Source organism: Bos mutus, chromosome 21, assembly GCF_027580195.1.
Source record: "Bos mutus isolate GX-2022 chromosome 21, NWIPB_WYAK_1.1, whole genome shotgun sequence".
Taxonomy (NCBI): Eukaryota; Metazoa; Chordata; class Mammalia; order Artiodactyla; family Bovidae; genus Bos; species Bos mutus.
Window position 1 is genome coordinate 47,044,871 of NC_091637.1, and position 25,011 is coordinate 47,069,881.

General features: G+C 37.2%; 1 protein-coding gene across 1 annotated transcript in view; it reads left to right on the forward strand.

Annotated features, from left to right (window-relative positions):
• Positions 1-25,011, forward strand: part of TTC6 (tetratricopeptide repeat domain 6) — a 198,591-nt gene that overhangs the window by 120,130 nt on the left and 53,450 nt on the right. Inside the window, exons 11-19 of the mRNA XM_070358765.1 lie at positions 1,551-1,924; positions 4,144-4,594; positions 5,594-5,723; positions 6,733-6,905; positions 10,485-10,621; positions 17,091-17,260; positions 20,312-20,432; positions 21,832-21,982; positions 24,768-24,850. Of these exons, the coding sequence (XP_070214866.1) occupies positions 1,551-1,924; positions 4,144-4,594; positions 5,594-5,723; positions 6,733-6,905; positions 10,485-10,621; positions 17,091-17,260; positions 20,312-20,432; positions 21,832-21,982; positions 24,768-24,850 (1,790 nt within the window). The remainder of the gene's footprint in view (positions 1-1,550; positions 1,925-4,143; positions 4,595-5,593; positions 5,724-6,732; positions 6,906-10,484; positions 10,622-17,090; positions 17,261-20,311; positions 20,433-21,831; positions 21,983-24,767; positions 24,851-25,011) is intronic.

Genomic DNA, 25,011 nt, shown 5'->3' on the forward strand with positions numbered 1-25,011 from the left:
CAACAGAGATCACTGTTAGGCAGCAAAATGAAAAAAGAATTTTAAAAAGTGAGGCTACCTTAAAGGACCTCTGGTACAACATCAGGCAGAATAGCATTCACATTATAGAGGTCCCAGAAGGAGAAAAGAGAAGCGGCCAGAAAAATTATTTGAAGAATAATTTAATGTTTTACTTTTTTCAGGAATATTCCACTTTTTCTTGGTACATACATATGTGTTTATTTTTTGATATATATATATACACATATATGTGTATATATATACAGACACACATATACATATGTACATATATATATATATATATATACACATATACATATGTGTATATATATGTACACATACATATGTTCTATAATTGGTATTTCTCTGTTCTAAGTTCATATTGAGTTAAATACAGTTTCTTGACATGGGGTTAGTATATATAGTAAGTCACAGAGAAGGTCAATATCTCTATTTTAGTACATCTTAAAATATACAACTAGCTTGTATGGAATTGTTATTTGGGTTTGGAATTTGGGTCTATATTCACTATTAAGAAAAATATTTCTGTAATGAATTATTTACTAGCAAAATTAAATGCAATTATTTATTGACAGTAGCTCAATGGGCAAGAAATGGTATATCAAAGGATTGGAGCTAATCTCTCTTTTATTTGTAATGAATGTTGTTAGAGTTTCAAGTACTAATGCATAATTATTATAAATAATTCATTAATGTATTGTAATATTAATATTATTATTGAAAATTGATTCTCTAATGATTAGATAAAATGAATGTTAGGTTGAAATTCTGTTATGTAAGCCTATAAATATTGAATTGAAAATAATTGAATATTAAGTATAGGAATTCTGTGTTATTAAGGTGCTTTTGAAAATAGACTTACAAACTGATGTAATAAGGTGAGGCATTTTAGTAATTTTTGCTCTGCCTGCAATGCAGGAGACCCTGGTTTGATTCCTGGGTTGGGAAGATCTGCAAGAGAAGGGCTAGGCTATCCATTTCAGTATTCCTGGGCTTCTCTGGTGGCTCAGCAGGTAAAGAATCCACCTGCAATGTGGGAGACCTGGGTTCAATCCCTGGGTTGGAAAGACCCCCTGGGGAAGGGAACGGCTTCACACTCCAGTGTTCTGGCCTGGAGAATTCCATGGACTGTATAGCCCATGGGTGGCAAAGAGTTGGATATGACTTAGCAAGTTTCATTTCACTCACCATTTTTTTGCATTAAATTAAAAGTAGAGCACATACTTTATTTGGATATGTAAAGAGCATTCTCTTTAAATTAAGAATATGTAAAATCACAATTCATATCTACTTTATGGTGTTATTTTTATATAGCTAATGAGATGTCATGTGACCAAATTATTGTACTTTGCTTTAACTAACCCACTGTTAACTTATAAGCTCACTTGAAATACATCAAGAATAGATGATTTGAAATTTTTCAATGGTGACCAAATTAAATTAACAGTAATTATAACTGAATTAATTTTAAATGTATAGCAACTAAATTGATTTTATATTTTTCAATTTTTTGTTTCCTTATGAATAAGAGAGTAAAATCTGCAGTTGAGTTGAATAAGGAGGAGACCGTAGTTCTATCAGAGTTTCAGGATGACATGAAAAGCAATATAAAAGAGGTGATGCTTCAAAAAGCAAAGGAGTTGGAGCGTTGGATGACTGAGCAAAAAGAAACTAAGGAATCTGTCTCTGAGAAAGAAAATATAGATTCTATCTTAGACTACATGCACTGCAGATATGGTTCAAGAGACCTGTCTTTCACTCTCATTGAAGCATCTCGACAAGCTGGCATTACTTACATTGTTTATCCCAAGAAAAAGAAGATGAGGCGGAGGAAAGGACTGAGACTCAGTAAACTTACACTGGTGTATGATGAGTTATCCAAGCCTCCAAAAATTCTTGAAAGGTCTCGTTTAATCAACACTTGTTATAGCTTAAGAAATATATTATGGTTTGGGCTTTAGTTTTATAATTCACTCATTGAAGGATCCTTTTGTATGTATATTTCCTGGGTCCGTCTCTGGTTTTCAGTCGCTCAGTCATGTCTGACTCTTTGCAACCCCATGGACTGCAGCACACCCAGCTTCCCTGTCCTTCACCATACCCCGGAGCTTGCTCAGACTCATGTCCCTTGAGTTGGTGATGCCATCCAACCATCTTGTCCTCTGTCGTCCCCTTCTCCTCCTGCCTTCAATCTTTTCCAGCCTCAGGGTCTTTTCTAATGAGTCGGCACTTCACATCAGGTGGCCAAAGTATTGGAGCTTTAGCTTTAGCATCTGTCCTTCCAATGAATATTCAGGACTGATTTCCTTTCGGATGGACTGATTGAATCTCCTTGCAGTCCAAGGGACTCCCAAGAGTCTTCTCCAATGCCACAGTTCAAAAACATCAATTCTTCAGTGCTCAGCCTTCTTTATGGTCCAACTCTCACATCCATACATGACTACTGGAAAAACCATAGCTTTGACTATAAACCATAGCTTTTCCTGGGCCCATCTCTGGTGCCAATTAATTTATCAGTCAGGGTCTCAGAAGTAAACAGATAGCACTCTCAGTTTAGAATAATTATAGAGAGGTATAACAAAGGGCATTTTACAAAGACGTGGGCATAAGGAAATCAAAAATGCTAGAGTGCTATCCTGGGGCTAGAAATAACAGAGCCAGTCTCTACCCCTCAGTATGAGAGGACAAAAAGAGAGAATGATTACTAGAACCTGGAAGAAAGGAATTTTATGGAAAGGATTTCCTTGAAAGAAGTAGTGAACTTTGGTCAAAGATCACGGCCAGTTTGAGGCAACTTTTCAGGAGGGGCCCGGAGGAATAAATACTATGACTTTGCTTGAACTCTCTTTTCAGGGCTCCTAATTGAACATACTTGATTAGAAGAAAGCAAGTATTCCTATGTATATAGTCTGTATAGACTAGTACTCCAGGGCAAAGGACAAGATAGAGAATAGAGATAAATGTAGAGGTGGAAACGAAATCTATTTGGCACAGATGGTCTTTCCAGGGTGTCCTTTGACCAGAAATAGGAATTGAGAAGGAGTCAGCCACTCTGAAGGACTGGAAAATGGAATGGCTTTGAGGCTTGCCCTAAGCCTAGAACAGTGGGAGGCTAGAGAGTAGTGTTATTAGAGATATTTGCTGGGGTCTCATCGTGTTGTCTTGTAGGCTATGATGAAAAGCTTGATTTGTATTCTAGGTACTAGGGAAAGCTCTTGGAGGGAGTGACATGATCTAATTTACATTTGTTTAAAAAAAAAAAACAAAATATGCTGGCTGCCATGTGGAGAATGGATGAGACCAAGAGTACAAGCAGGGATTTAAGATGTTATTGTACTCTAGACTGAAGAGATGATGGAGGCTTGCACTGAAGTGTGGAGAGGGGTGAGGAGTGTCACCGAGTAAGGAAGCAGGAGGATACTGACTTTTCTCACTTTTATTCCCTTTCCTTTAGCACAGGCCTTTCTCATAGTACACACTTGGTAAATATTTATGAAATGATGGGGTTTAATTTTTTTTCCTTCCAATAGAGTGTGTTTGTTCTCTCACGTGGCTATAACAGCACCAGCATACAGTGAATGCTTCTGAATGAAAACTGTGTGGGAAATGGAGAGTTTGCGGAGATGATCCTAGAAACATAGCATTTGAAAACGTATTAGATGTCATCTAAATTGATAGCCTACGAAGTTTGGAATGAAGTCTGGGATGTCTTTTTGTTGGTCTGCTGTGGAGTAAAATCTTTGCTTCTTCCTGCTTCCTCAAGTTCATGTCCTTGCCAACCATTTGGATACATTTCCTTTTGCACATCAAGTTTTAACTCCTCAATTCTCCAGAGATTGTATTTCCTCTGGTTTGGGGGTGGGGATATAAATTAAGCCTGGAAGGAGCACTGACCCCTTATTCAGTTCTTTACAGAGGCTGTATCTTTAATAACAGTCTTCTGCTTTCATAACCTCAACATAGATTCTTCACACGATCTAAATGAATGAACAGAAGGACTTGGTTTACATAAAAGTACAGTGTAATTTTATTTTGATAACAAATAGTAATTGTCACTGAGTTGATTTATTGGTTATAAAAATTATATTTCTGTAATTTAAGAATCACCCTTTTGCATACTAGATCAGTGTCCCACGGAGTCCTTCCTGGACAGAAGAAATATTTGCTCAGAATTCCACTCTATGAACGTGTACTTCGGTGTCCCAGTGCACCTTTGTGTTTAAATTCTGACAAACGTGCCCAAATTAAGAGAATTCTAGAACATAATGATCCTCAAACATGGACTCCTGAGATGGTCTCTCAGCCTAAGCAAAAGAAGACAACCCCGAGAGTTAAAATATCTGTTGACGAAGACTCATTTGAAATATTGAAACAATCAACAAAGCTAGAATTGAGTGATTCTTTGACCTGTGGTCTTCCTCCAGCAGTCATTAAACATTATGAGTCCGAAGTGGAGATTTTGACTGAAGAAATAAATAGTAAGAAGAAATATCCTGCATTTTTATATTGTAGGCGTGGAGCTCTTTATAGGAAACTGGGAAAGTTACAGAGTGCCATGAATGATCTACAGGAAGTAAGTTTTATGTAATCAAAATAATAGTACTAACAATTTATCCTTACTTATAATTATGTATTAACTTTTACTAGAATTTTGAATAATGAATACTTGTATTATGTATATCAGATCAGATCAGATCAGTCGCTCAGTCGTGTCCGACTCTTTGCGACCCCATGAATCGCAGCACGCCAGGCCTCCCTGTTTATCACCAACTCCTGGAGTTCACTCAGACTCACGTCCATTGAGTCAGTGATGCCATCCAGCCATCTCATCCTCTGTCGTCCCCTTCTCCTCCTGCCCCCAGTCCCTCCCAGCATCAGGGTCTTTTCCAATGAGTCAACTCTTCACATGAGGTGGCCAAAGTACTGGAGTTTCAGCTTCAGCATCATTCCTTCCAAAGAAATCCCAGGGCTGATCTCCTTCAGAATGGACTGGTTGGATCTCCTTGCAGTCCAAGGGACTTGCAAAAGTCTTCTCCAACACCACAGTTCAAAAGCATCAATTCTTCGGCGCTCAGCCTTCTTCACAGTCCAACTCTCACATCCATACATGACCACAGGAAAAACCATAGCCTTGACTAGACGAACCTTTGTTGGCAAAGTAATGTCTCTGCTTTTGAACATGCTATCTAGGTTGGTCATAACTTTCCTTCCAAGGAGTAAGCATCTTTTAATTTCATGGCTGCAGTCACCATCTGCAGTGATTTTGGAGCCCCCAAAAATAAAGTCTGATACTGTTTCCACTGTTTCCCCATCTATTTCCCATAAAGTGGTGGGACTGGATGCCATGATCTTCGTTTACTGAATGTCGAGCTTTAAGCCAACTTTATAGGATTAGAAAATTCTGACATTTTCAAATAATTAGCCTTAAAAACACTAGATTTTGACAGATTCAGAGGCATCATATTATACTATACACACTTAAAGCTGTTTAAGTCAGCAATGTTTGAAAGTTTAGTTGATAGGCTTTCTTCCCTTAATCAATTTAAATTGAATTTATACATCTATTTTCTAGGCTATAATCTTGGAGCCATTGTTCCTCAATGCCTATTGGCACCGACATTTCATTTATCTTTTCCAAGACAAAATTAATGAAGCTTTGGATGACTTGAATTTTATAAATAAATACAATAAAAATAATGCAGGTGGGTTGTCTGTGCAGTTATATCTTAACCTAAGCTTTGGTCATTTAGTGGTATAAAGATATATAATTCAAGACATGTAAGTCTCCGCAAATGTTTGTAACTTTCCTAAGTTAAATTTACTCTTGATATTGTAAATATAGGACTCTTGTGATCCTGTTGTTTTAAAAGATATTTATCATAGTTTGAAATGTTAATATCTTTGGTATACATTACAATAAATTGGTTTCTTACTGCTTATTTTGTAAGATAAACTTACAGTTTTTATAGAAGTAATTCACAAATTTAGTCTGAATTAGAGTTGCAGTAATTTTCCATGTGTGAGTGCTCAATTGCTCAGTTGTGTCCAGTTCTTTGTGACCCCACAGACTACAGCCCACCAAGCTCCTCTATCCATAGGATTCTCTAGGCAAGAATACTGGAGTGGGTTGCCATTTCTTCCTCTAGGGGATCTTCCTGAACCTGGGATTGAACTGGTGTTTCCTGAATTTCCTGCATTGGCAAGCAGATTCTTTACCATTCTTAAAACTTCTCAGTTGGATGAAAAAGATAGCTTTGTGTTTATGTACTATTCTCTAATCAAGCTGAATGACTAGGCATGGAACTTTTGAGAAATGAGAAAATGTCATATTCATCTTTGTATCTCCAACACTCACAACATACCCCTAAAATATAACGAGCTTAATAAATGTATTTTTTTTAACTCTGTGCTGATCTCTGCTAAAAGTCCATAACTTTTTACTATGAACATTAAAAGATTATTAGACGTTTTAGATATATAAAAAGGTAAAAGGTAATTTTTGTTGATGAAATTGAAAGCACTTTTAACATAAATATTTATCCAGTCTGTGAAAATGAATTTTGCATTGTTGAACAAAAGAACAAGTATTAAATGACAAAGAGAGTAAAATAGAGATATATTTTTCTAAGACTACATTTTTAGAGGGTGAAGGATTAATCTCTTAAAATTTAGGACTGTAACACTAAATTTTACCCTCTTAATTTTCTTTAGATGCATATTTTTCAAGAGCAGAAATTTTCAGAGAAAAAAATGAAATTACTTTGGCAATTCTAAATTATACTCAGGCAATCAAGTGCAGGCCCATGGACGCTGATATGTACTTCCGGAGGGGTGAGATGTATGAAAAAGAAAACAAAATGCTGGCCATTGACGACTTTTCTAAAGTAAGCTGTATAACATATAATGCTGCCATTTATATATTTGTATATTTTAGAACATGATATAAAATCCTAATTATATAAATACAAATTATCTAATACATTTATATATTTTAGAGCATAATATCCTAATTTATAACAAATTGTTGAAATTCTTTCATATGTTATATAGTCAAAATTAATTTATTTTAGATTAATCCTAGAATATTCATTAGTGGAATTGATATTAACAATACATCAATGATATTTTTGAATGAATGGATTTCCATCAGAGTTGGGTATGGGAGCATTCAGGCTACTCTGATGGAGCCTTGACTTTCCAGCTGTCTTCCTTTGGATTTTGAAGCAGTGAATAAAGAAACCTTTGAAGAGTGCTTCTTCCTTTCAGAGGAGAAAATAATTTTCCACTTCTTGACACTGAGATCTGGCGATTTTCTTCTGTAGTAAACCTGTCTGGTTTCAAAGACTGCTTACTGGCTCATTAATTCATTCATTCACTCACAAATATTTATTGCCTAAGGCACTGGGTAATAAAATGGATAAATCTTGGTGAATAAAACAGACATGTTTCATGCTTACATGGAGCCTATAGTATAAAGAACAAATATTAAATAAATAAATATATATACTAATATGTAATTACTAATTGTAATGAATGCTGTGATGGAAATAAAGATGATCAGTTCTGTTTAGTCACTCAGTCATGTCCGATTCTTTGTGACCCCATGGACTGCAGCACTCCAGGCTTCCCTGTCCATCACCAACTCCCAGAGCTTACTCAAACTCATGTTCACTGAGTCAGTGATGCCATCCAAGCATCTTATCCTCTGTCATACCCTTCTCCTTCCACCCTCAATCTTTCCCAGCATCAGGGCCTTTTCTAATGAGTCAGTTCTTTGTATCAAATGGCCAAAGAATTGGAGTTTCAGCTTTAGCATCAGTCCTTCCAATGAATATCAGGACTGATTTCCTTTAGGATAGTCTGGTTTAATTTCCTTGCAGTCCAAGAGACTCTCAAGAGTCTTTTCCAACAACACAGTTCAAAAGCATCAATTCTTCGGTGCTCAGTTTTCTTCACAGTCCAATTCTCACATCCATACATGACTATTGGGAAAACCATAGCTTTGACTAGATGGACCTTTGTTGGCAAAGTAGTGTCTCTGCTTTTTAACATGCTGTCTAGGTTGATCATAGCTTTCTTCCAAGGAGCAAGCATCTTTTAATTTCATGGTTACAGTCACCATCTGCAGTGATTTTGGAGCCCCCAAAAATTAAAGTCTGTCACTGTTTCCATTGCTTCCCCATCTATTTGCCATGAAGTGATGGGACCAGATGCCATGATCTGAGTATTTTAGATGCTGAGTTTTAAGCCAGCTTTTTCACTTTCCTCTTTTACTTTCATCACTTTCTTCCATAAGGGTGATGTCATCTGCATATCTGAGGTTATTGATATTTCTTCCGGCAATCTTGATTCCAGCTTGTGCTTCATCCAGCCCAGTGTTTCTCATGATGTACTCTGCATATAAGTTAAATAAGCAGGGTGACAATACAGCCTTGGCATACTTGTTTCCTGATTTGGAACCAGTCTGTTGTTCCATGTCCAGTTCTAACTGTTGCTTCTTGACCTGCATACAGATTTCTCAGGAGGCAGGTAAGGTGGTCTGGTATTCACATCTCTTGAAGAATTTTCCAGTTTATTGTGATCCACACAGTCAAAGACTTTGGCATAGACAATAAAGCAGAAGCAGATGTTTTTCTGGAACTCTCTTCTTTTTCAATGATACAGTGTGTTGGCAGTTTGATCTCTGGTTCCTCTTGGCTTTTCTAAATCCAGGTTGAACATCTGGAAGTTCACAGTTCACATACTGTTGAAGCCTGGCTTGGAGAATTGTGAGCATTACTTTGCTAGCATGTGAGATGAGTGCAATTGTGCGGTAGTTTGAGCATTCTTTGGCATTGCCTTTCTTGGGATTGGAATGAAAACTGACCTTTTCCAGTCCTGTGGCCACTGCTGAGTTTTCCAAATTTGCTGGCATATTGAGTGCCACACTTTCACAGCATCATCTTTCAGGATTTGAAATAGCTCAACTGGAATTCCATCACCTCTACTAGCTTTGTTCTTAGTGATACTTCCTAAGGCCCACTTGACTTCACATACCAGGATGTCTGGCTCTAGGTGAGTGATCACAGAATCATGCTTATCTGGGTAGTGAAGATCTTTTCTGCACAGTTCTTCTCTGTATTCTTGCCACCTCTTCTTAGTATCTTCTGCTCTGTTAGGTTCATACCATTTCTGTCCTTTATTGAGCCCATCTTTGCATGAAATGTCCCCAAGGTATCTCTGATTTTCTTGAAGAAACCTCTAGTCCTTCCCATTCTATTGTTTTCTGATTTCATTGATCACTGAGGAAGGCTTTCTTATCTTTCCTTGTTATTCTTTGGAACTCTGCATTCAAATGGGTATATCTTGCCTCTTTTCCTTTGCCTTTAGCTTAATAAATGAAATATTTATTGATGATAGGGGGAAATTTATATTTGATTGGGAGATATCAGAGAACCCCTTGAGGGAGTGAATTTTTGCTAGCCTATGTTTTGAGTCTGTAGTCAGGCAGATATTCCACTGATTGCAGCAGAATTGTAACCTTGAACTTCTGAGTTTTAATTCTAAATTCTTGTTCTTAGTACAACTGAGAAGTTATTTAAACAGTTTAACTTTTCATGTTCCCAACTACTCTGTTTCTTAATTTATAATGATTAGCCACATACTTGACATTCTTTTGCTTCAAGAGAATATTGTTATAACTTGGTAACTTCTTGAATAGAAGTGAACACAAATCTCTTTTGAAGATATTAAAGTTGTTAAAATATCTTTTCTGATCATTTCCTTTATCTAGCACTGATATTCATAGTTTAAAAATTGACTAATGAAGCAATTTGAGGTCAACTGTCAAAATCTTTAGTGTGTTTTTTCCTCTTTTAAAAATACTTCATAATTGCTCTGCTTCAATTTCCCCTCTACTATCAATAGGCAAGGAACTTTACAACTGAGTTTACAATGATTTAGTCTGTTTATTGCCTTCTTTGTCAATGTGAAATGAATGAGCCATGCCAATACCAATTCATTTCTTTTCTCCATTTTAGGGGCTAAATTAATCCATGTTTGATTTCATTGAGTCAGCCTTAATGTGGTCTAATATATGTCACCTTTAATTGGAATAAAATGCTATGATAGATACAATATAATCCAATCCTACTCTAGTTGAATAATTACTTATGAGGTTTTATTAATAAAAATTTTGGCAGGAAGAAACCTTGGCTTCTTATATGTGCTGGATTTTGTTTTTGTTTTTAATAAAACCTCCCCTTTCTAGAATTTGATTACAAATGGATTTCCTTAAAGGCATGGTCTTTACATGCAAATCTGAAACTTTTGGCATCTTAGTTTGTTTTTATGTAAGCTGAAGTTAAAAATAGGATTGTAGTTATTTAATTTCCCGTGGGATTATATACTTTTCTTGCTTATTTTTTTTTCATAAAGTGATATGTTTTTGTGACTTCCTTCCTCCCTCCCCCTGCCCCATGTAGTGTATCTTTTATGATCCCAAAAGAACAGATGCATTATTTAAACGTGGGATGTTCTACTATGAAAATGCAAACTGGATTGCAGCTGAACAAGATTTTACAGCCTTGTTAAATATAGATCCCCAAAATTCTCAAGCAAGGTAAGAATTATTTTAGATATAGTTTTTGAAAAAAAATTTGAAATATACTCTCAGGAAAGAAAATTGCTTGAAATACATCAGACAGCCCTTTAAAGTAGTGAATCAATTTTTAGAGCTACTAGTGTATGAAAATCTTTACCTATACCCTAAGAGTAGTATTTCAACCTAAAAGGCATAAAAGTGATAATTTAGAGTTGTTTCATTTGCATTTTCTAAAGATTAGTTACATTATCGATTTTTAAAAATACTGACCTGTGTTTTGTTTCTTTGGATTTCTTTTCATATCTGTATTTATTCAGTACAGAGAACTGTTGACATAGATTTCCATTCTTTCTTATTGTAACTTGGATATTAAACTTTATTCATCCAACCTTATTATGCATAATTCGTTTCCATTTTGTTGCTTTTCTTTTAATCAAAATTTAGTTTTGAGGAGGCTTAAAACGTTTATATAGACATACCTATTTGTTGTCTATTAGCATTGTTATCAGAGATGGCAATGGCACCCAACTCCAGTACTCTTGCCTGGAAAATCCCATGGATGGAGGAGCCTGGTAAGCTGCAGTCCATGGGGTTGCGAAAAGTCGGGCATGACTGAGCGACTTCACTTTCACTTTTCACTTTCATGCATTGGAGAAGGAAATGGCAACCCACTCCAGTGTTCTTGCCTGGAGAATCCCAGGGATGGGAACCTGGTGGGCTGTTGTCTATGGGGTCACACAGAGTTGGACATGACTGAAGTGACTTAGCAGCAGCAGCAGCAGCAGCAGCATTGTTACAGTAAAATAAAGTATGCATTCAAAAATATGCAAAGTATAAAGACCTTAGAAGAAATGGAGTAGCCATCATGGTCAACAAGAGTCCGAAATGCAGTACTTGGATGCAATCTCAAAAACGACGGAATAATCTCCGTTCGTTTCTAAGGCAAACCATTCAATATCACAGTAATCCAAGCCTATGCCCCAACCAGGAACCCTGAAGAAGCTGAAGTTGAACAGTTCTATGAAGACCTACAAGACCTTTTAGAACTAACACCCAAAAAAGATGTCCTTTTCATTATAGGGGACTGGAATGCAAAAGTAGGAAGTCAAGAAACACCTGGAGTAACAGGCAAATTTGGCCTTGGAATATGGAATGAAGCAGGGCAAAGACTAATAGAGTTTTGCCAAGAAAATTCACTGGTCATAGCGAACACCTTCTTCCAACAACACAAGAGAAGACTCTACACATGGACATCACCAGATGGTCAACACCGAAATCAGATTGATTATATTCTTTGCAGCCAAAGATGGAGAAGCTCTATACAGTCAACAAAAACAAGACCAGGAGCTGACTGTGGCTCAGATCATGAACTCCTTATTGCCAAATTCAGACTGAAATTGAAGAAAGTAGGGAAAACCACTAGACCATTCAGGTATGACCTAAATCAAATCCCTTATGATTATACAGTGGAAGTGAGAAATAGATTTAAGGGCCTAGATCTGATAGATAGAGTGCCTGATGAACTATGGACGGAGGTTCGTGACATTGTGCAGGAGACAGGGATCAAGACCATCCCCATGGAAAAGAAATGCAAAAAAGTAAAATGGCAGTCTGAGGAGGCCTTATAAATAGCTGTGAAAAGAAGAGAAGCAAAAAGCCAAGGAGAAAAGGAAAGATATAAGCATCTGAATGCAGAGTTTCAAAGAATAGCAAGAAGAGATAAGAAAGCTCTCCTCAGTGACCAGTACAAAGAAATAGAGGAAAACAACAGAATGGGAAAGATGAGAGATCTCTCAAGAAAATTAGAGATACCAAGGGAACATTTCATGCAAAGATAGGTTCGATAAAGGACAGAAATGGTATGGACCTAACAGAAGCAGAAGATATTAAGAAGAGGTGGCAAGAATACACAGAAGAACTGTACAAAAAAGATCTTAATGACCCAGATAATCACAATGATGTGATCACTCACCTAGAGCCAGACATCCTGGAATGTGAAGTCAAGTGGGCCTTAGAAAGCATCACTACGAACAAAGCTAGTGGAGGTGATGGCATTCCAGTTGAGCTATTCCAAATCCTGAAAGATGATGCTGTGAAAGTGCTGCACTCAATATGCCAGCAAATTTGGAAAACTCAGCAGTGGCCATAGGACTGGAAAAGGTCAGTTTTCATTCCAATCCCAAAGAAAGGCAATGCCAAAGAATGCTCAAACTACCGCGCAATTGCACTCATCTCACATGCTAGTAAAGTAATGCTCAAAATTCTCCAAGCCAGGCTTCAGCAATGTGTGAACCGTGAACTTCCAGATGTTCAAGCTGGTTTTAGAAAAGGCAGAGGAACCAGGGATCAAATTGCCAACATCCGCTGGATCATGGAAAAAGCAAGAGAGTTCCAGAAAAACATCTATTTCTGCTTTATTGACTGTGCCAAAGCCTTTGACTATGTGGATCACAGTAAACTGGAAAATTCTGAAAGAGATGGGCATACCAGACCACCTGACCTGTCTCTTGAGAAACCTATATGCAGGTCAGGAAGCAATAGTTAGAACTGTACATGGAACAACAGACTGGTTCCAGATAGGAAAAGCAGTACATCAAGGCTGTATATTGTCACCCTGCTTATTTAAGCTATATACAGAGTACATCATGAGAAACACTGGGCTGGATGAAGCACACACTGGAATCAAGATTGCTGGCAGAAATATCAATAACCTCAGATATGCAGTTGACACCACCCTTATGGCAGAAAGTGAAGAAGAACTAAAGAGCCTCTTGATGAAAGTGAAAGAGGAGAGTCAAAAAGTTGGCTTAAAACTCAACATTCAGAAAGCTAAGATCATGGCATCCGGTCCCATCACTTCATGGTAAATAGATGGGGAAACAGTGGCTGACTTTATTTCTTTGGGCTCCAAAATCACTGCAGATAGTGATTGCAGCCATGAAATTAAAAGACGCTTACTCCTTGGCAGAAAAGTTATGACCAACCTAAACAGCATATTAAAAAGCAGAGACATTATTTTGCCAACAAAGGTCCATCTACTGAAGGCTATGGTTTTTCCAGTAGTCACGTATAGATGTGAGAGTTGTACAATAAAGAGGGCTGAGGGCAAAAAAATTCATGCTTTTGAACTCTGGTGCTGGAGAAGACTCTTGAGAGTCCCTTGGGCTGCAAGGAGATCCAACCAGTCTATCCTAAAGGAAATCAGTCCTGGGTGTTCATTGGAAGGACTGATGTTGAAGTTGAAACTCCAATTCTTTGGCCACCTGATGCGAAGAGCTGACTCATTTGAAAAGACCCTGATGTTGGGAAGGATTGAAGGCAGGAGGAGAAGGGGACAACAGAGGATGAGATGGTTACATGGCATCACCAACTCAATGGACATGAGTTTGGGTAAACTCCGGGAGTTGGTGATAGACAGGGAGGCCTGGCATGCTGTGGTTCATGGGGTCGCAAAGAGTAGGATACGACTGAGCAACTGAGCTGACTGACTGACTAAGATAGTTGAATATAAGTCTGTCTGATGTCTGGACGCCCTCAGGGATGATTTCTATTAATTTCTTTTTATACTGTGAATGGGTCATATTTTTCTTTGCATTGCTTATATTTTTTTTGTTGAAAAGTAGTCACTTTGAATATTATAATATAGCACTTCAGGGTATCCTTTTCATCCACTCAACTTTCAGGGTTTGTTGTTGCTGCTTCTTGTCATTCATGTGGTTTGTTTAGTGACTCTTCTGAACAGATTTTTAAAAGTGTGTATTCTTTGCTATGTGTGGGTACTTAGGTCTCTTTTCTGTTAGCTTGATTGTTAGCAGTGATTTGAGATTTTCTTAATCTCCTGGAACAAACCAACCAGTCAAACAAAAGAAGTCTCTAGTCTTTGCAGATTGGCTCTAATGAGGCGCTCTTTCAGTGCTTATCCAGATGACTTCAGTGACTGAGCTTGTGTGTCCTACTTGCACAGAGTCTGAATTAATCAGAGGTGAGAGCTTAGGGTCTTCTCAGGTCTTTTCTGTGCATGCTTCCAGCCTTGGGTTTTCATGTGGCTTTTAGATTTTCTGAAATATGTAGAAACTTTCCAAAGGCCTCACCCCTCTGGTATCTCCTCTTCCAGCTTCTTTCATCCCAGAATTTTTGGTTAGTTTGTTGCTTGTCCGGACTGTTATCCCTTGCCTCAATTGGCAGCTGCTAATACATTTGCCTTTAAGTGCTTTTGATAAATACCTTCCAGGAAGTCACAGCAGCCCCTAGAAAGCTCTAAGGCAGTCAAAACAGAGGGAAACATTTGAGCCAGTCTTTCAGTGGTCCATCCAGCAGACAGGTCAAAACACACAGCTACAGTTCTTTGAGAGTAAGATTTGTGTTGTTCCCTCTGGTACTAGTAACCTGCACCAGGAAGGCAGGTGGTTGTCTTGAAGGCCACCATGGGTCTGGGAAATTGGGGAGGGAAATACAGGGTGAGTTAGAACACCATAGAGCTCCCTTACCAAAATTCAGCAGTTTGTCCTCCTTTATTAAGCATTTCCCTGGTTGTTCTGTTTTTAATTAGATTTCAGAGTTCCAAAAAATGGATTCTGACAGTTTTTGCCATCTTATTCCTTGCTTTTGTGGAAAAGTGGAGTTTTGGAGTTCCTATTCTATCTGTTTTGGTATACTCCAATCTCCCAGCTCTTTTTATCATTGCATCAACTTTAACCTTATTATAACATTAGGGATAAAATAGTCTTTATTCCTTGAAATTAATGAAAGTGTCTTTGGCTTTTGCCAACAAATATTGCAGTTTTAATTTTTAAGCCATTTATTCTTTATTTCAAGGGAATATCTTTTTTTTCTCTGTTTAAATTTTTTCCTATGATCTATTTATATGAGTTTCATGGTAATAGGCCTTCTAATTTTAAAACCTCTTGGCCGTCATATATTTTTATATTGAATGTTATTAAACTATACTGAATTTATCTTTTAAATTTTTAAAATTTTCATCTATATTCATAATAAAATTGTTCACTGATTTCATATAGTCAGATTTTGATTTCAGGAATTGGCTACTTTCTCAAAATGAATTAAGTCTTTTATCTTTTTCTTTTCTTAGAAAATATGTCCTTTAGGATTGGATAATTTTTGTTCTTTGAAAGTTTGAAATAATTTACTTCTAAAACTATCCCAGCTTACAGCCATTTGAAGGGAGGGCAAACTTTTTTGAAGCTCTTTAAAAATTCTTCCCTAGTTATTGTTCTATTCTGGTTGTCTGCTTCTTGACTTGAAGGGGATTACTTTCAGAAAGGACTTCCCTGGTGGCTCACTGGTAAAGGATCTGCCTGCAATGCAGGAGATGTAGGAGATGCAGGTTCAATCCCTGGGTGGGGAAGATCCCCTTGATCTTTATTATCTGATGATCAAATCTTAGCACTCTAGAGACAGGAAAGGGATAAAATAGTAGCCTAGGTGTGATCTGATGAGAATCTTCAGTATTGAGGCAGTGGAAATGAAAGGAACAGATGCGAATTGTTTTTGAAGAATTGACATGACTTAATTCTTCAAACACATTGTAGATGACGTCCTACAAAAAATATTACTAAAGATTTATTCTGTGAGATTTTAAGTTCAGAATCATATGTAGACTTAAAAGTTAATTAATATTCTTTAGCAAGTAGAAATTATTAAAAATAAATGTAAGATTTTATGTTTATTAAAAGGTACATAAGACATTTTTTTTTCTTTTTTTTTTTTCATAAGACGTTTTTTATGTGTGGGGTAAAAAATATTTTGCTCCAGTATAAAATATCCTGAGTCTTGGTGCTTTCGAAAGACCTCTGTTGCTGGCTGCACTCTTTATTTCAAATTATCATTGTTTTCCTATTATAACCTTCTTGAGCATCTCTTTTCCTCCCCCTGGGTTTAACTTCTTCAGAGCAGACAGCCTAGTAGCTTATTCTTCCTGTTTTTCCTTAATTGCCTTTTTTATTTTAGTTACAAAAGCTGATTTGCTTTACATTATTAATTGATTGAAGATGAGATTTTTCAGCATTGATCTAGGTCAATGAAAATTTAGGAACTGAAGTCAGAAATTAATGGAGATAGAATTCAACTCATGAAACTGATGCAATATCTTTAATGTGTGTAGATAGAGAAATCTCCCATTTATTTGGGTGTATCTTTGGTGTTTCATTTATTTTATTGACACACCTCTCTGATAGATACAAGAAATATAATAAATTCATAAGCATACAATTAATATATAACATTATTAATATTAGCATTTTATTATATATATTTATTTATAAAAAGTTTATATCTCTTTTGCTGTTAACATTATGACTAAACTTTCCTGAGAAGCAAAGGGAAATAACCACCAATTGTTATTCAAATATAAAATTAATTGTTAAAATTAAAAAAAAAAAATAAAATAAAATTAGTTGTATAGGTTTGCCAAAAAGAGAAAATTTATATTTTTCTGTGTGTGTTAAAATGAATTTTTCTCTTTTTCTAGGATGTACCGAGGGAGAGCATATTTTAAACGACAGTTTTACAAGCAAGCAGTTCAAGATCTTTCTATTGCAGTTCACTTAGATCCTAATAACTGGTTAGCACTGTATTATAGAGCCTGCTTATTTAGGAAGAGTAGCCCTGTTAGAGCGCTACAGGATTATAGTGCTTCAGGTACTTCACCTTCAATGGCAGATATGTGGGGATTTAATCTGAGGTTCAGCAGCTCACTGTCATGGAGTGGGATCCTAATGTGGGATGGCTAATGTAATATGTGTATATGGATGGAGGAGCCTGGTGGGCTACAGTCCATGGGGTCGCTAGGAGTGGGACACGACTGAGCAACTTCACTTTCACTTTTCACTTTCATGCATTGGAAAAGGAAATGACAACCCACTCCAGTGTTCCTGCCTTGAGAATCCCAGGGACGGGGGAGCCTGGTGGGCTGCCGTCTCTGGGGTCGCACAGAGTCGGACACGACTGAAGCGACTTAGCAGCAGCAGCAGCATATATATATATATATACACTAATGTATATTTATATAGCACATGTATTTTTTTATACTTGTAAGCTATAATAGTTTAGCAAAAAGTGTTTCTAATATTCCCTTTTAGTGTGTGTGATTGTATGTGTGTTTATGTGTGTATAACAGTGACAAAGAGAAAATATCATATCAAAGAAATCTCTTTCTATATATGAACTTCTGAGGCTGTTTCTGGAAATCTAGGCCTATTTCCTAGTCACCTTGCTAAAATGATAGTAAATTTTCCTGGTGGGATGAGTCTCACTCCATAGGCCCAGCCGATGGATTAGTCAAATTCGGAGTTTTGTAACCCTTAAACTGAAAATGGGAATCCTCGGTAAGAGGGTGCCAACAGCTAAAAGTGGCCATTTCCACCTCACTCTGTACCAGGACATTCTTGGTCCACAAGTATGTCCAGCACAGTTCTGTGCAGAGAATAAATGCTCAGTAAACAGTGTCCAGCTGTTTCCTGCCAGGGTTCAACACTCCAGACATGGCTGTGTTTACCTGGGTGCAAAGTGTTAGAATCCCGACATCCTTGAGGCAGAATCTAGAGCTTAAGGAAACCCCTAGACCCTTAGGAAGAGAATAGACAGCTGTTCAGAGAAGTCAATAACAGATGATCATTTATTGGTATCTCTAAGTCCATCTGACTTCTGAAGTCACCCTTCCCATGAATATGCAAATAAAATAACTCAGAGCCCACCCTATGTGCCGAGAGGAGTCTAGTGTTCTCCCTTCTATAGCCAGCGATTCCTGGAACTGAGGATTCTTGTTCACTTCTCTTGTAATCTTTGTCTCTAATTACTCCTCTCTGATTGATTCTCCGTTTTGGTTCACCAGTTCACTTCTCATGGTTACCATCTGTTACTGAATGTTTTAGGGGTCGTTGGACAAAGTTAGCACAGATAATTTAAAATTAAAGGTTTAACACCTTTATCTCTGAAGGTTCATCTTTTATTAGTCTCTGTCAGCCCTGTACATCTGCCATCTGGCCAAACCCCTTTCTTCCCGTTCTTCCTAAAAGCCGCTTTCTCATATTTCCCTCTTCTCCCTGTCTTGGGCTCCTCATCCCCTCTTTTCTAGGCTATCACAATAATATAAATCCTTGTCAGTTGATTATTCAGAGCTGACCAACTTTATTTTGGCCTCAGTCCTTTCCTATAGGTTAGCCTAAGGAGTTTTATCTTTCATTAAATGGACCCTCAAGATATTTCTCTAAGCTAATAATAATATCTAACATTCATTAGACATTTCACAACTTTCCAGGCACTATTCTAAATGCTATATAGGGAGTGTCTCAATTACTCTTCAGAATAATGCTATGAGGTAGGTACAATTATCATCTCCATTTTACTGATGACAAGACCGATGCACAGAGGGGTTAAGTAATTCTAATACATTTTTTCCCCCCAAAGGGAATGTTTCTGTTTTTCAGAGCAACCACCCAAATTGCAGCTAACTTTCTCCTTGTTAGACAGTCATACTGTAAACTGAGCAAATGACCTTCAAGTGATTACTTAATCTGTGTGATCATTGCTTATACTCAGTATACTTCCCAGAATATAGTGCTGTGAATATTTGTGCCCCAGACTGTGAACATTGTGTATCTTTTTTTTTTTTTTGAAAACTTTCCCTTTTTAGCTAGAATGTACTTGAGAAAGTTGGAAGATGTAGATCATATGTTGTGTAAATCTCATCTAATTCACTGCATGTTTTTGAAAGCTGAGGGGGAAATGTGAGGTGACCTCTAGACTGACCGGTTGTTCAGTTGCTAAGTTGTGTCTGATTCTTTGTGATCCCATGGACTGCAGCACACCAGGCTTCCCTGTCCTTCAGTGTCTTCTGGAGTTTGCTCAGACTGCTGCCCACTGAATTGGTGATGCCATCCAACCATCTCATTCTCTGTGACCCTCTTCTCTTCTGCCTTCAGTCTTTCCCAGCCTCAGGGTCTTTTCCAGTGAGTTGTCTCTTCGCATCAGGCGGCCAAAGTGTTGGAGCTTCAGCTTCAGCATCAGTCCTTCCAATGAATATTCAGGGTTGATTTCCTTTAGGATGGACTGACTAGACTGGTCACTGACGAGGCCCACACACCTGGAGTCCTGAGAGGAGGTTACTTGTGCCCTGTGCTTCTGTGATTTGGGACGTGCATAGTCAACTTGCGTGCCTCAACTCCAAGGTCTGTGTGCACTAGAGTGGTCTCTTTGAGCTGCCCTTCCTGGTTTATGTGTATAAGCCTGGCCTCTGCTGTCTCTCCAAGTCTGGGCTTGTACCTGTTGTTTGGCCAGTAATGATGCTTTCCTGTATACCTGATAATAACAGACCATCAAGGGTAATGGCACCTTTCTGACTGCAGTTCACTGAAGTGAATCTGAGGTTAGATTCTCGGCCCATCTTTGACATTGGTTTGCATGGGCAATGTGGACCTTAATCTTTTCATTTGTAGATACCTGGATTACCACCAGGATGTCTTCCAGCTCTAATGAATTTGTGAACCAGGATAATCACATTGTTATTTATAAACAAATATACTTTTATATGTGAGTACTATTTTTGCTCACTAAGGAATTACACCCATAGATATGTTTTATTTTATACAATGTTAAAAAATAAGAATAATCTGTAGGAACAAGTATAGCGTAAAATATAACTCAGATATGTTTGCTCACAACCTGAATAAGATATATACCTTTATTTTTAAGTTCTCATAAATGATGGCTATGAGAATCTTAGTTGTTTCCTACATCGGGGCATACTCTATGCAGATCTGAAATTTTGGTTGCTAGCAATTTGTGACTTTGAAGCTGTTATCTCTCTAGAAAGGTACGTTTTCTTTTTCATTCTTACTGATTTCACTTTTGTATAAAATTAAGAAAATACCAAAAATGCAAGAAAAAGCTTTCTCCCCTCATCATTAGTAGCTTTGTAAAAATGAGATGAATATAAAGTCACCCTAAAATTATAATACTACTTTCAAAAATAAGATTACTTCCAAAATAAGGACTGTTCTCAACATCTGTTTGCTTCAGCTGCTTCTGCAAATTTTAGGGGTTGAATGGGTTTGAGGGGAGTTTATATTCATAGATAATAAAATCAACCAGTAATTAAGAGCAGTTTGGGGATGACCAGGTTAGAACTTTTTGAAGTTAAGTTCATGAAAAATTGTCATCTATTTCTAAAATAATGGCAAAATATTCTGCTTGATATATCATTACAATGTACAATATATGACTCAGTGGAAAGAAATCCTCTATTTAGAACTTCTGACTGCATTTTGTTTAGTAATGCAAAAGAAAAAAGCGAATACCATTAGAATATAGGTTCAGGAAGAAACAGACTGAAGGTTATATACGCTAGTCAGAAAACCAGACTGTAAAAACAGAATTTAATTAAATAATTCCCCTTCTTTCCAAAGAAGCATTCGTTAAAATGGAAGTTGTCAGAAAGGTAACAAATTATGCCATTTTCGTGTCATCGACAGACTGCTTACTGAGCCTCTTCGGGGTAAATGTGGAACTTGACTTAGGAAGGTCGTGGAGCATGGCTCCATAGTGGCCGCAGTGGTTTTCTCTGGGATATTTTTGAGTCAGGAGGGGAAAGAAGTGAGTTTCAGTTGCAGAAAGCCAGAAAGTGGGCAGTAGACAAAGGGTCAGGACTTCTACAAAGTTGGGCTAAAGATGTGTAGTTTCTTCATTTTGAAATAGAGGCATGGAACACAATTTCTAAAGTTCTACATTGAAAATTGTTTGATTCTAAGAGAGGAAAACAGTATTTATTTGATATAGAAAAGCAGCTGGGTTAATAACTCGGTGGAGAGGATTTTTAACCCTAAGCCTTGCTGTTTGTTGTTCCACACCCTTTCTCAGGGCAAGGATAACATACACTGAGGCAAAAGCTTTTGAGGAAAACTAAGCTTGTTATTCAAGATAAGTCAAGATTAAGTGAAAAAGAGTGAAGTATTGTTAAGAGTCAAGAAGACTTTAGTAAATCTATTCCTAGGATAAATCCTACAGATGTTTATTCCTTATTAAGGATTTTATGAAGGTGTTTGTAATTTTTAATAGAAAGTAGTTAATTGGTTTACTTTGCTTTAGTAAAACCCTGAGAATGAACCCTTGAATAAATTGCTGTATGTATTTTATTAGGTTAATTTATAATTGGAGAACATTTGGAATAGTTAAAATGTCTAAAAATATTTTGCTTTGTCATTTTTTTTTTAAAGAACCATGACTTTGGCCTATATAAATATTGGCCTCATATATCTGCTACATCTGGATAACTACATTGAAGCCACTTCATATTTTTCTGAGGCTATTAGACATGACCCTATATATATTCAAAGCTATATTTGTCGAGCAGAAGCCTATAGTAAGGTATCTAAAGTTTGAGATGTTTGATTTTTTAAAAAAAGTTTTAATTTTCTGAATAGTTGTTAAATAGTATAATTTAAAATGTATCTATGTATTCTTTTTCAGCTAATTACAGATTCTAGTGCATTTATAAGCAATGCATATTAGGTATTAAATAGATTCAGTTAATTAGAAAAGCCCACTTATAAAGCCTCTCCTGATGAGGTGTGAATTTCTGTCTTTCATTTTCTTTAAATAATGCCTTTTTTTCTTATTATGAAAGCAATATATATATGTAATATATGTATGCAAATAAGAATAAATTAAAAACCATTTGCAATCTTATTCTCTAGAATGGGATCTGTGCACTGGATGGGATCCAAATCACTCACATTTTCCTTTAAATTTGGTTTAAATTTTACAAGTTATTTAAATTAAGAAACTAATGTATGCTTAGTGTAAAATTCAAACAATGCAGTAAATAAAAGTTCTTCCTGATTCCAACCAAATTTGACTTTCCAGAGATATACAGTGTTAGCTGGTTGTGTCTACTTTTCAAAGCAGATATTCCTTTCTACTGCTCCACTACTAACCACCCTGTCCAAGATACTGTCATTTCTCACTGGTTATTGCAGTAGCCTCCTGGTCTTGCTGCTTCTGTTCTTTATTCCTTTTTGATGGATTTTCAAAACAACAGCATAATGATCCTGTTAAAACATAAATCAGATTACTTTACTTTTTTTGCCTGGAACCCTTCAATAGCTTCCCTTGTGCGCTCAGCATAAAAGCCAAATATCCTGCAAAAGCCAAAGGTCTGCAAGAGTTCATGTGAACTGGCTTCTCATTACCTTTTGGCCCTCATCTCCTCCAAGTCCTTTCCTCATGTAGGTTTCAGTCAAGATAGGCTGTTATGCTATGGAAAAACAGCAACAGCAGACAAAACTTCAAAGTCGCCATCTTAAAATAATCAAAGTTTATTTCTTGCCCACACTACATGTCCATTGGGAGGTTGCTAGAGGCTCTGTTCTCATTGTCAACATCTCAGAACTCAGTGTGACTACAGTCCCACTCAAGAGTCCTTACCTTCCCGACGGTGGAGGTGGATGACCCTGTGGCCATTTTGGCATTGTCCCCAGGGAGAGTTTCCCTTTGGGAAGGGATGGGGATGGAGTGTGACCCTCCATCACTCCCTGTAGATGGAGCTGAGGCCTTATGCAGAAGTTTCCTCTGAGCATACTTAGAAACCAAAGCACTAGCGTAATACCAAGGTGTAAGGACATATATTCAGAGACTTATTGTTGTGAGGGGGCAAATGTTTCTTCACAGTAACGTTTGAGTAAATTACATTGTATTCACACTCTAGAGCATTATGTAGCCAATAAAAAGAATAATTAGGACTATAGCAGCTGTTTTAGAGGGATTTCCAAGATACCCTAGAGCAAGATTTAGAAGAGTATGAAGTGTGTACAGTATGATCCCATGTAGATGAAACAGTGACAAACCAAACCCTCTGTATGTATGTAGAAGAATACCTTTGCCTACACTGTGGATTCAGCCTCGAGGGTAAATCTAATTTCATGCTGCCTGGAGAAGTTCAATCCCAGGAAAGTTTGTAAAGACCAGAGAATGAGCCTCCATCATTCCCAGTCAGGGTGGAGGCTCATTCTCTGGCCTTTACAAACTTTCCTGGGATTGAACTTCTCCAGGCAGCCATGGGGTCGCACAGAGTTGGACACGACTGAAGCGACTTAGCAGCAGCAGCAGCAGCAGATATGTCCATTGTTGGAACCAGGTGGAGCAATGCAAATATATGACGAGGTGGTTTATTAATTACACCAACCTGGTCAGTCAGAGAAGCAGCAGGCCGGAAGTTGCACAATTAAACACATCTCAAACTCCTTCCTTTTGAATTCCCTCTTTTGACGTGACCCACCCTGTATGAATACTCCCGTGTACAAATAAATTTGGGTCAACATGTCAGCGTAGTAAGAGGAGTCATTTGTTGTCCCAGGTTCATTTTGCTGGAATCTGTTTCGTCCCTCCTTTTGTAACATACCTAATGCTGGGAAAGACTGAAGGCGGGAGGAGAAGGGGATGACGGAGGACGAGATGGTTGAATGGCGTCCCTGACTCAAAGGACATGAGTTTGGGTTACTCTGGGAGTTGGTGATGGGCAGGGAGGCCTGGCGTGCTGCGGTTCATGGGATCGCAAAGAGCTGGACACGACTGAGCAACTGAACTGAACTGAAAAATTGTAAAAATTTGTACAAATCCAGATTATGCCATGTAACCTGTATTAAGATAAGAATCAATGTTTACTTTCCATAGTATATTGATTTTAAAACATATCTTATTCATCATTGTATTTTGTTTCACTCATTCATTTTACCCTTTAAGTGCAAGCTTGTTTTTCCTCTCTTATTTTTAAGTGGAATTGACTTTTTATTTTACCTTCCTTTGCTATCTACTTTATTAACATGAGTAATGTTTGGTGTAAAAGATGCTGTGGTTGAGGGAGAAAAACTGAAAAGCTAGAGAAAAAGCTAAATGAAAGAAACTAGAATACATGATATAATCATATTTATCTAAAACTATGTATTTGTGGGTCTGTGTAATCATTCTTCAAACTTAAAGATAATTTAAAAAACCAGAAGACTTAGCATCTTTTTGTTTTTTTTTACTTCACGGTATCCCATGTTCATTGAGGAATTCCTGCACAATTTCTGTATTGAAGAATGGGAGGAAATAAATATCAGAAAGGAAGCAATTAGTATTCTTATGAGCTAAATTTCTGTTTATCTCTCAACAGTTGCACAAACTGAAAAAGGCAGTAAGAGAGTTGTCTTATGCTATCCACCTTCAGCCAGATGGAATCCAATTATATATAATAAGGTATGAGCATAGAAACAGAATTCTTCTTGGGATAACAGAATCTGAGCTAGCTGTGGGAATCCTTAGTTCTTTCTTGATCCTCCTGACCTCTTTGTCTTACATTTAATCTCCCAGAAATGGCCATCTCCCAACCAGCAAGTCAAATATAGTTACTGTTTTTG